The sequence below is a fragment of the Pelecanus crispus genome, chromosome 6 (genome assembly GCF_030463565.1).
Source record: "Pelecanus crispus isolate bPelCri1 chromosome 6, bPelCri1.pri, whole genome shotgun sequence".
NCBI classification, from domain to species: domain Eukaryota; kingdom Metazoa; phylum Chordata; class Aves; order Pelecaniformes; family Pelecanidae; genus Pelecanus; species Pelecanus crispus.
Genome location: NC_134648.1, coordinates 9,128,753 through 9,141,880, shown reverse-complemented (window position 1 = coordinate 9,141,880; position 13,128 = coordinate 9,128,753). Strand labels below are relative to the sequence as shown.

At 37.0% G+C, this 13,128-nt stretch overlaps 1 protein-coding gene across 1 annotated transcript in view; it reads right to left on the bottom strand.

Moving 5' to 3' along the window:
* Nucleotides 1–13,128, bottom strand: part of DNAJC24 (DnaJ heat shock protein family (Hsp40) member C24) — a 36,840-nt gene that overhangs the window by 5,654 nt on the left and 18,058 nt on the right. The window contains exon 2 of the mRNA XM_075713110.1: nt 5,549–5,687. Within this exon, the coding sequence (XP_075569225.1) occupies nt 5,549–5,687 (139 nt within the window). The remainder of the gene's footprint in view (nt 1–5,548; nt 5,688–13,128) is intronic.

Here is a 13,128-nt window from a genome sequence, read left to right as displayed (position 1 = left end):
TTTTCCTAGCTCTTTATCAGTCATATATTCTTAGGATTTTTTTTTTTTTTAAACCAAACGTAATTAAAAAAGTTCAAGATACATACTGTCAATCAAATACTGTTCATAGTATCTACTAAGTATCAAAACCATCACAGTACTGAAAACCTGGACATTTTCAGAAGTTGATTTTTTCTAATAGGCTATTTAGTTTTTAAACAATTACTTAAGCTTGAGTCTCTTGCATTAATTTAAAATAACCATGCTTACTTTCATTTGAAATTATAAAAGTCATATGTAAAGACTTTTCATAACAAAATGCTATGTTTGTTAAAAAAAAAATACCAAAAAAATACTGCTTCACTTGTAGCCAGCGCAGGTTAGAATTAACTCCAAAGAGCTGTGGTAAAAGGCTCGTGTTCCAGCACTGGCTGTGGGTCTACAGCCATAAAATCCGTGGCTAGAGAAGGAACATACGCTTCTGTCACTTAAAGAGTATAACCTGGCACACTGAAAAGTCTAAGTTAACGGCCATTTTAAAAGCTGTATTTTGGCCTAAAAGTATTTTTTTAAGAAAGCATTTTCTTAACAAGGAACAACTAAAATACGCTGCATTGATTTTTAACTTTGTTACAATAAAGTAGTCAAGGGGTTCAATTGCCATTTCTGCTAGCTATCAAAAGCATTTTTGTGGGCTTTTGTCTTGCTTCCCCTGCTTATTCTCGTAGTGGATTTGCAAGGTTATTCTTCTGGCATCCTATTTACCAAATTATGTAAGATATCTTGATGTCTAACACAGAATCACCACTTTATGGCTGGAGCAGGAGGGAATGCTGAATTAATGGGAGTGACCATCTCCAAAACAGTCTTTTCAGTTTACTGTACTAGGAGAGGAATGGGGAAGGAGCAAGGGGAGAAGGAGCTACCTTCTATTTGGTTTTTCATTTTCCTACTTTATGACCGCACCTGTGTAAGACTCCCTTTCTAAACCTGGAGTAGAAACTTAACTGAGAGTGAGAACACATCCTCAAAGATTTTTCAGGTTTTAAAGAGACTGGTATTGCCAGTGGAAGCTGAATTAGCAACCAGGTATTTTAAAGTGAGCTATTTTAGGCTAAGGAAAGATTTTTTTGTTGTGCCCTGCTGCCTAAAGGGAAGGTACAGGGAGGATGGAACCAGCATCGTTCTCGGAGAGAAATGGTACAAGCTGGAACACTGGCAATTCCAGTTAGGACCTGTAAGTCCTTACGTCTAAGAAATGAAGCAAGAACAAAAGGAAAATGATGTTGGAATATGTATTCATGTGTAAAATTGCATCTGTAATATTTTTCTAAAAATGTAATTTCAAAATTGAAAATCAAAAAGAGGTACATGCCGAGATGTAAAAGCTCGTACTGGTGATTACATCTCCCACCCTATGAACACTTCTGCTTTATGGACACCTGTGTCCATAGCCACATAAAAACATACTGTCCTGGAGAGAACCTCACCGGAGCCATACATGGAAAAAACCCTAGATTCTTAAATTTCTCCACCCTCTGCCCCAAAAACATATACAAAGCAACTGGTTTTAGTGTTAATCCCATTATTAGCTTTGACTTATTCGCTACATTTAGTGTCAGAAATCAAAGTCACCAGTTTGTGGATTTAATTTTTATTGTGACCTTTCTATTAATCATTTCATCATTAGTAATTAAAATGTAAAATTAATTATCTTAATTATATGATTGTTTAGATACACAGTTGCTTTGTATTTAAGTCAACAAAAATCCACGGAAGTTGCAGGGCTGCTATTCAAAGGGATCTTGGTAGGATATAGAAATGGGCTCACAGGGACATCAAAGGCTTCAACAAAGATTAAGCCCTGGTTTTGGGATGGAGTAACCTAATGCACCAGCACAGGCTAGGAGACAACTGGCTGGAAAGCAGTTTTCCAGAACAGGGCCTGAGGGTCCTGGTGGACAACATGTTCAGCACGAGTCAGCAGGGCACTCCTGCGGCAAAGGCCAACTCCATACTGGGCTGTGTTAGCCAGAGCATAGCCAGCAGGTCAAAGAAGTGATTCCCACACCCCCCCTCAGCCCCTAACGAGATTGCATCTGAAGGCCTGTGTCCAGTTTTGGTCTCCCCACTACAAAGCACTGACATAGAGGAGCAAGTCCAGTGGACTGCTAGCATGGTCGGGGTTGGGGCACACATCACACAAGCAGAGGCCAAAAGAATGCAGGCATCTCTACAGCTACCCAACAGGAAGGTGTAGGGAAGACTTCTCAGAGGGGCACCGTGGAAGGATGCGAAGCGAAAGACACTAGCTGCAAAAAAGTCCTTATATCTGACTTGACAGAATGAAAATGTTTTGGGGTTTGGGTTGGGTTTTTTTTTTGGGGGGGGGGGGGGGGGGGGGGGGTGGGGTGGGTGGGTTATTGGTTTTCTGGGTTTTGTTTGGTTTTGAGGGTTTTTTTGTTGTTGTTTGGTTTGTTTTTTCTGCTATGAGGATGTTCAAACACTGGAACAGGCTGCCTAGAGCAGCTCTGGAATCTCCATCCTTGGAGATACTAAAAACTAGGCTGGAGAAGATCTGAGCAACTGACCTATGTGGACTTGCTTTGAGTAGGAGATTGATCTAGACGACCTGTGAAGGTCCCTTCCAACCTACGTGATTCTCCGATTCTGTGAAAAGTTTTTTATTCTTTCAAACTGTGACACAGAAGCATGAACTTTCAGGGTTCAGATTACTTCTAATATGAAAACTGTAAACCAGGTTTTTTCCAAGCTAAGCTCACTGAAAAACTTGATTTTAACTGCAGGTTTATCTTTTCTAAATGGGATACCGAACAAAGAATGGAAAAATCTCTAAGAAAATCTGTTCAGGAAAAAAAAGTCCATTCTTAATAGGTAAACTGTTACGCAGCTTTTTTTCCATCCCCCAGATTTTTCACAGGAATTGGAAGCAGAAGATTCACCATTATAAAAGGGTATTCTTATATGTCATTAAAGACACAACAAAACAATGAATTGGAAAAATTTTCACAAAACGTACAAAAAGACAGTTCTTGTAAGATTTCCAGACCAGAGAGGGTTGGATAAGTATTGCAGCCAAACATCTGAATTGTTTGAGGTTTGTCCTTTCCTCTTTAATACTATGGCCTGAAGGCATAAAAAATTAGTAGATCATTGTGACACCTTCAGAGAAAAGCAGTATTAAGATATGAAAGCACATTCACTTGTTATTCTCAATGATTCAATAAAAAAAAAAAAACCCAAAACACAAAACCCCACAGTTAAAACCATAGACCCCCACAGAATTTCAGCTTCTTAGAACTTCTCTGGCCACTGAATTTCTGAGCCAAGTAATTAAGAGTTAGTATAAAACAAGAAGGTACATACAAATAAACAATCTGTGAAATGGGAAAAAGACTACAGTGCAAAGGACTTCCTGCTGACTGGCAGCCACACACGCGCACACTGGCATCCTTCAGATTCTGCTTCCTAGGCTTTGCAGTCTTACTAACTTGCTGCGCTCGCTCTCTCATCACTATTCTCTTTAGCTGCTGTCTCAATTCCTTTGTTTCTGTGAGCTTTTACAGCAGCGTCTACGAATTTGTCTAGAATCGTGACTTCAGAAGCAACTTGACAGGCATTCAAAGAACTAGAATTTATTTCACCGTCATTTTGCTGCTAGGGAACATGCTGCAAAGAATGCAGCAATGCTGCACATGTATGTTACATGGGGCTTAGTTTGAAATGCTGGGTCCTCTGTGAATGGCACCCTCTATATTAAAATACATCTATCCCATTATCATACCATTACCAAACACCTGTGTAAATAAAGGTACAATTTGTTTTCTTTATTTACCAAGTCTTTTTTTTTCCTATTTTTAACAGAATCTTGAGATGGCTTTTAGAAGAACTCATCTGGATGCAAAAAAATCTCAGGAAATATAGATAACCTTTAAAATACTGTAGAGTAAGTTTTGTCTAAACTAATGTATAGCAGTGTCCTTAAATTCCATGGGAAAACCAAGTAGCTTATTAAATCTAGATGTAGCTCTCGACTTCAGTGGATTAACCTGACCCAAGCAAAATGGAACTTCATGGTCTGTATTTAAGCTTTAGGTAAAACTCACCAGATACACAAGATTTCTAACAACCTCTAGTATTTCTTTTTTCCTGTGCATGTACAATTTGAGAAAATGGAAGACACGGCCGATACTACAATGCTAAGAGTACAATAGGATGAGAGCACTGGGTAGCGGAAATTCCGGCTCTGGCATCACATTGAGGCGTTTAAAAAAATAAGTTTGAGATGAAAATTTATTTAAGTTTGGTCCTAATGCTGCTTCCGTAACAAATTAGCACAAGATCCAATTTTTGCCATTCTTTTAAAATATTTATTCAACAAATCTGTTTTCACCCCTCCACCCTCTCTTCCAAAACCCACACAAAGTCTGAAATACAAGATTATTTAACTAGAGGATTCATACTGGGTATATACCATTATATATCACTCTCTTTATCCTGCAGTGATGCATATCTGCCAGAATGACTAAGCCTTTGTCTCTCAAAGTTCTGGTATCCGCAGCGGCAGGGGAGTTAAAAATCAGCACAAGAGAGAAAGGTCTGATGGTGTGCCAATGTACAATGGAAGAGAATTCAATAACAAGCTGCAGAGACAGTGGGCTTTTATCAGACACATTCAAAAGTGGTGGTGGCTACATGTCAATGCTGGACCAGAGTGTGTTACTGCAGAGTGCGACTGAGTGTTTTCCCCACAGGCAATACACTATTATTGACTCCCCCCATTAACATGTAGGGTGGATATACATTTATTGAAGGTTCTAATGGAAGGCTGAGGGACTCCTATCCCGAGGCCAGAGCAGAAAGACAGCCTATCACTTCATGTAATGGTAGCCCATGTGTGACAGACCTGACCTACATTTCCCCCCTTTCTTTCTCACAACAGCCTGTCACCGTTTTAAGAAGCTATTTTCTGAGAGGTATAAAAAGAAATGCATGCTAGAGCTGCCTAGTTAATGTGTTATACTGAAATATTTTTTATAAACCTGCTTCAAAAGGACTAGTTTAGACTACAGATGAATTATGAAAGCTACTGTAACACACACGCAACCAAAAAGAATGTATCTTAACGATTCTGAAGTGCTTATAAACCCATACACATTGAACACTAGGTATCGATGAATTAATACCTGTATCTAAGATACTGCAACAAAACATAGTATAAGACTTAAAATTAAGAACGCTTAAAGAAGCTGCCTTAATAAAATAAAAAGGGCTGAGGTCTGTAATTAGTATAAATTTCATACTCATTCAAATTATTAGGAATAACGCCACCTAATGTTTTGCTGGAAGTAATTCAATGTTTTCACTAGCTAATGTATGTGTAGCAAAAGCTATAAATAATGGATCCGCATTTGAAAGTAGGACAAGAGTGAAAGAAACATTTGGTTCAGGAATAAACAGCATTTTAAAATACCATCGAACTACCACTCCCAGACCCTGCTTATTTGAAGAGCTGCTGCCACTACAGCACTCCTTGGCAGGAACCTACCACGCTGCTGCAGGTCATACTCTTTTTTTGTCTCTTCGTTCCCTAGAATTTTCCACGCTTGATCAATTTCGATGAACCTCTGCACGCGCTCCTCCACTTCTCCTGCTGGCACATCTGCCTTCTGTTTGTCTGGATGATACTGCCAATCAAAAAAAAAAAAAAAAAAGGAAAAAAAGATAAAAAATGTTGAGGGGAGTGGAAGTGAGGAGGGTGGAAGAGGAGCAATCAATAATGCATTTGATATTCAGTTAAAAGGACAGAGAAAAGGAGAAGGTCTGAGCGAAGGTGCCAAAGGAAGGGAGACAACGATGCTGGGCACAAGAGAAAACTGCCAATTTAATTAGACCACTGAAATGGCAACAAAACCACCAGTGGCACAAATGTCACCATGCGTACTGACGGCATTTTCTGGATAATTTGCTGATAGAATCATTGGTCTTCTGGACGATTTACCTAGAGAGAATGACTACCACAAGCAGAAATAGGTACGCGCAGAGGACCACGACACAGGAACAAGAGGAGGTGCTGGAGGTGCCAGCGGCTCTCGTAACATTACACATAGCCCATTTAAACAATACCACCAATGTTTAGTTAAGTCTATTACAGATACATTCAATGCTGTACTACATGTACCTGGCTTTTTTTTTTATTATTTAAATGGTAAATAGAATATACATGATCAAATATAATTTATAACACATGTTATTCTACTTTTGAAAATATGCCTCAACATCTTTAATTTCTTCCAGTTCAGTGGATCAACAGCCCTTCCAAATATTTAAAGTCATGGATCACTGGGTACAAAATTGTGTCATTTTAGTTAAGAAATGGTTATTCAAGGACATGGCTGCAAGAAATCCCATGTTAAACAGGCAATAATAATTAAAAGGGTAACATGTTTTCTTTACCATTTGTACGAGAGGTTCTGAACTGAGCATTCTGACTTCTTTTTGGTTCAAATGTCTACAAAAAAGGAACCCTCAAAGCTCCATCTTCCTGTAGCTTTAATTCATCTCCAATAATCTCTTTTTTTGATATCTTAAATTGCTCAGCTTAAGTGATGGACCAACAGGAAGCAGCATTTAAGATGAGAAAGTTGCAATATAATCAGACCTATCAGCTGTTAACTGTGTTATAAATGAAGATATCCCTTATTCTGGAGCTTTAACTTCTGCCTTTTGTACTAACATCACACCTGGGGCACTGAAATGTACAGCAGATTTTAAGACTTAGAACACCTGTTCTACAACTGTTTGAGCAGATTTCTGATTAACTGAATCCCTTTGTTTCAGTTTATAATTAATTTTGGAAAAGAAAGAATACTAATCTCATGTGTGCTTTATAAAATCCAAAATTTAAAAGGACCACTCCTACTGGAGTTTATTTGCTCACAGATGTATGTATCTGTCATTTGCGCTGATGGGTATTACCCAGATAAATCCCCTGTACAACAACAAGATAATGCACATAAGAGCAAAATATTAAGATTTGACCTCAAGTTTTTTCACAGATATTTTTCCATATACAGATGAATGCACCTGCAACCTCAAGTATGAAGTCTGTACACAAATGTATGTTTTTGTTCCACCATACGAGTCAGTACACTTGAAGTCATCTCTGCATTCAAGACTGAGGACTAGCTTGCAAACTGCTGAAAATATGGCCAAAGCACAGTTGCGATCCTTACCGGTTTATCTCTTAGAGAACCCTTTTTTAATCTCCCCAACGGAAGGTGACAAAATTCTCAGGTGCAAACAAATAAAACATTTTTGGTCATTGCATTTAGTCATTGTATTCTAAATAGCTATTTAGAATGCAACTAATTATACCTTTATTTGGTAGGCACCAAATTCAGTGTTCTGTCAGCATGCACCACGTTGTACTGTAAAAGCTATTTAAATGTATTTGTTTTCCAATCCGTTTTTCTGAAACCTTAGATTTTCCAGTTATATTTCAATTTTAATAGCATTTTTTACATTGGTGGTTGATTGTATACCACATTTGTGAAAGGCCATTTTTAAAATAAATCAATGCTTAATAAGAATACAAGGCAAAAGAGTCAGATCACATTAAAGACTTACATGCTTTCCTTTTAGCAATGTTTTTATTTTAACAATTATGTTTGAGGTCTGCATCCAGCAGTTACTCCTCGAAGCAGTATTTTATCTAGGAAATGATACGTCATTATTTTAAAATACTTCAGATGCTATATTTAAAATTTGGACCCACCCCTAGTACCATAGGGTTAAATATAATACCTAAAGAGATTTTATACGACTGCTGTATATTTCACCCTGTTTGGCTGATACGGTAAGCATTCTCCTACAAGCTCACTTCCAAAAGGATGTAAAGGCCTATCCAAGGAATATTTTACCAGACTTAGTACCACTGAAACTTAACTGGATTTGAATAGCACTGCCAGAAAGCTGTTGCTAGTAGTGTTATGTGTTTGGATTGGCCACAAGACCACACCTGCTCAGATCAGTTACTTACAGATACATGAAAACATTACTGACCAATTGCCCAAAACAGCACTAAGAATACCAGCTTCCCTCCTGCTAAGAACGTTGAGAAAACACCCCCACAAAATTGGTCGCTCCTTTCCTTTGCTACACCAAAACTTTGCTCGATTGAAAAATAATTTTGGACTATACTGGAAGTAATCAGTGAAAAACAGTAAGCTGCAAGTGTCACAGAAGTACTTTGGAAAAACAATAATCAATGCAGAAAAGGCTATTCTGTTCATTTTTTGAATAATGCAGAAAATTCATTATTCTGCAGATTTATCACTTAGCTTTTAACTTCTTTCATATAGATTTGGAAAATTTAATATTTGTAGCATATGCAATTTTTATATTCGAAAGACTACAATTTCATGTAAGTAATAACTACATTGTAGGGGATCTATTAATTAAAAAAAAAATCCATTTTGGTCTCCATGCTTTCTGAAATGATTTGTTCCTTCCTCTGTTGGGCTTGTTCCTCTGTTACCATCCGACACCTTTAGTAGTCTATGTCTACACTAAGAAAAATCCTCAAATGTCTGCTCTTTGTTCTAATCTCCCCCCCCCGCCAGTGACCCTCATTTCATCTGAATTCTTATGTACCTGTTCTTATTGACTCCCTTTTCCTACTCTTCAGCTTGCTGATCAAAATCCAAGAATGCTGGTCTGCAGTGAAAATCCACTCTTGATTCAACTGCCCATACCCTTCTCTTCCATCTCCGAGACAACCAACAGAGGTGTCCTCTCTCCAGCTGTTCCAAACCCTGTTCAGCCAGCTCAGACACCAACCACAGAGGAAACTTTACCGAAGTTTCAACCAACCAACCTACTAGTAGCTGAAGGTTAAAGACAGCACTCTGTCCTTCATCAATACTTCAGACATTAATCAACCATATTTTGGTATCTTGCCCCATTCTTGGTTGCCACATTCTTGCTTCTGAATCTCCTCCCCCTCCAGCACACCCTTCAGAGGAGCTGCTTCAACACAAGCCAGGGGTTTGGTTTGGTTTTGAGGGAGGTGAAATATGATGTACATTTCTGATCTCCTCCTCTTTTCCCATTCGGGCTTATTTGTGGGTTAAGCTCAGCTGTAACCATGCACAAGCTCTGCAATGAAAACAGACCAGCCTGTTTTCTACTCGACCTATCTCCTTCTACTCAAACTGAACTATTATTGTTCATCTCTCCCTCTATGCATCCAGTTGTAAGTTCTTACTCCAAATGTTAGAGCCCCCCAATGTCTCCTGCAGTATCACTTCTCAAAATCTGTGCAAATTGTCTTCATATCATTCATACCTGCCACCTGAGCACTATTTTCAGCTATATTACTGCACGTAGGATACATTTAAATCTTTCTGGCTGCACATGCGTAACATTTTTAAGAAGCAATACTTCCATAAAAATAGCTTTTCACTGAGCTGTCTTTATTTTTGAACACAGTAGCAATTTTTACTAACATATTATGACTTAATAGGACATTATAAAAACCATAAAGGATATTTTCCTGAGTTTGATAGAGGGAGGGGAAAAGGAAGAAGGTTAGAGATGTATGCCCAAACTAGTTTTCCTTTTTTACACCTCTACTAGAAGTAATTTGCTAACTTCCTTCCATTACTAAAGACTGTCTGGAATTTGTATAACTTTACAGCATACGATGCTTTGTAGTTACTGTGTGTGTTAAAAAATAAACTGATTGATACTGGAAATATATTAGTTCATCTGTTAACTATAAAAAAATACCTTGCACATACACGTGATACTGCTTGCTCCCCTAACGTTTATCTTAAATATCACATTGTCACAGTACTTCTTGAGGACTCTGGCTCTTGGTGTAAGGGTTTATTTTTTTTTTTTTTAGGGTTTTGGTTTGTTTGTTTTAGTTTTTACAATCACCAGGAAAAGCTTGAAAAAGCACAAACCTTGAAGTCCAAAGCTCAAATGAAAACCACACTTTAAACATTATCTGTTGGAGACTTGGTGAAATTTTTAGTACTGTACTTTTCAGCAGTTTGGGTACAGTGGAGAACAGCATATCACCTGGCAAACATGCTCTGAAACACAGATACAGGTTCAGTTCATAGTTATATAAGTATCCAAAAGTTTAGAAATTTTTCATTGAATGTCTTAGTTTAGGTAAATTAATGGTATTTCATTATACTAATCTATTGCTTTTGATACCTACTACAAAATAAAGAACACGCAAGTGAGCAAACATCTTCTGTGTCAGAAAAAAGGTGTCAACGTTGTTGTATTCATCAAATAATTAAAAGTTAGACTCTGAAAACTGAGTTCCATCATATATTTTATTCATACAGTGATATTTTTATTTATACAGTGTACCACACATGGTTTTCACTCACAGGCTTTGTATAAGAATTTGGAACACACTACAGCACATTCAACTGCTACATTCTTTATTTCCGCCTTCTTTATACTCCATGAAGTCTGGTCCCTTCTGCACCCTGGAAGTTCATAAAGACCAGTTGGTCAATAACTGTAATGGTATTACATCTCAATAAGCATACCAACAGACCTTAAGAACTCTCATACCACAAGATGAGAAACTACGATAGCCGGCTGAGCTTTGGTTGAGCAAATCAAGCAACACAGAGATGACACACTAAGGTCCCTATCCTCCTAACACTTGTATGAGTTGCTTAACTTCATGCAATAAATGTAATAAGGTTGATTGATTTAACTAGAGGTTTCCTGCTTGCTAATTTGAACTTGATTAAAATCAATTTAATGTACATTTCTTATTGGTGCTCATGAATTTATTTTTCAAAAGAAATTTACAGCACCCAGTGAGAATCAACTTAATACAACCTACTGGGAAGGGAGGGGTGAAGCATACAGGCATGGATTTTTACACTAAATTTGTAATCTCTTGCTAAACTGTGGAATACACTATAACTAAACTGCTTAATATAGTCAAACTTTTACTCATAACTACTTCTCCACATCACAAATTGAAGAGGCTATTTAGAAAAGGTTAAAAAAAATACTATTCCTTCTCATTTATTACTTAATACATTACCATGGTTATTTTGCCTTGTGTATAAGGGGTATTTACTTTAAAAACCAAAGATGCACCACATCCCCAATTCCATACACCAAACCAGGAGGCTTCATTTTCTATGAAAACTCTACTACTTCTAAATTTTTAAGTTATGAAAAAGTACTTTCATTTACTACTATATATTTCACAGATAACTGTGAAAAACTTCTCCCCCACTAAAATTACACAGCTTTTAAGTAAGCCTACTTAAAATGTAAACTTTCTATTTTTTCTGACTGAGGAAAATGAAGTAGATCAGCTCTAAATTTTTCCAGGGTTGAAATAAGGAGTACCCCCCACTTTCTACGGCTTTGTCTTTCCTACTTTCCAGTATTTCATGCAAAGCTGTTGAACGTTTGGAGAAGTCTTCAGCAGCAAACAAAAAGTAATATAAAAAGGATGAACCCGATGTGGCTGCATTAAATCTTGACCTTCTTTCCCAAGACAATAATTCTTGAGAAATATTTTCAGACTTTTTAATTTTCATTATATACCTTTTAGATTTTTTTTTCTTAAGGGAAACCATTATTAAGGTTCTAAATTCAAAAAGTAAAGGCAGACATAGAACAACGATGAAATCATTAGAGCTGAAAAAATTTAAAAGTTAGACTATTCTGGACTATCATGAGTAATAAAGTAACCACTAAGCAGTCAGTACTACCAACAGTTACAGCATAGTAAACTTCTAAGCTATCAGATTTATTAAATATTTTTAACTCTGAAATTATCTACAGTCTCATTGAATCCCCTTGATAAATTAAACTAACAAGTTCAGACAAGTCTTGAATTCCTGCTTTATTTCAATAAGGGATGTACGTCTATATGTGAATAAGGGATATATTTAAAGCTAGAGATGTGCCGTAAGTTCCTTAGTAAATCCAGTAGTAAGATTTTAACAGGGGATTACTTGAATGCATTCAAGTACTTTTGCTTTTGTAGGAACTACATCTAAGACTAGATCTAAGCTGTGAGAGTCAATGATAGAATGTTAACATCTAAAATAAACTTAGTATCTCTTAGCATCCTTCTCCCTTTCTCCATGTTAGGCATATAGTAGTAGCTATGATAGTTTTATAGCCTGACAGTATTTGTTTCATGTAATGCAGCTAGAATAAGATTTCTAGCCAAGTACGAATTTTTTTTTTTTTTTTTCTTCCTCCCCACAGTAAAAGTAATAGGAAGCCACAGTGTTCACAACCTACACAACAACTACAATACCTCCTGGAATTTGTAAAAAGATTTGTATCAATATTCAAAAATAAGTAGCGGTGAAAGACACTTGGTCAGGGAAGAGAAATTCAACCCAAACTGTACAAATAGAGCACTGCTCCATATCCGGTGATGCTACCATTTTCAATGAATGACAGAATTGAATTAAGATCATGAACGGAAGAGGTAAAAGTCACGAAACTGGTATGGAAAGGGTCAGTTGAATTAACATTGCAGAAGTGAAAGTCACCATGGATAAGCATCTGTAGTATGAGATAACAGCAGTACACATCAATGACTTCCATTTCCGCTGATAGGGGAGTTAGATGAATGACAGCAAGTGGACACAAGAGTTGGATACTATGCTGGTCAGAAGAGAAAAGGAATGAGAGAGGGGAAACTGGAAGCAGCTGGATGAAGAGAAACCCAAGACATTATTTTCAAATAACATTGCCAGACACATGGCTGGGAATCCAACAGAATGAGACTTTTGACTCCTTACTGGAATTGCACAGATTAATACCAAGCACTTTTAAAAATCACATTATCAGTATTTGGGGGGTTCGATCTATTTATTCTTGTATCAAAAGCTCAATATTGAAGATGCAATATATTCAAATTTCAGAATCAGAATTCTCTCTCAGTGTCAATATATGACAGTTTGTTTGGTTAATAAGTCTAAACTGTTATTTTATTTATTACACATTATAATATAAAATAAGTTAAAATTCTTTTAAAGAGAAAGTGGCATAAGCAAGCAGAACAGAAAGCCTAACACAAACAGTCTTGGTCTATACAATGTTTAGCAA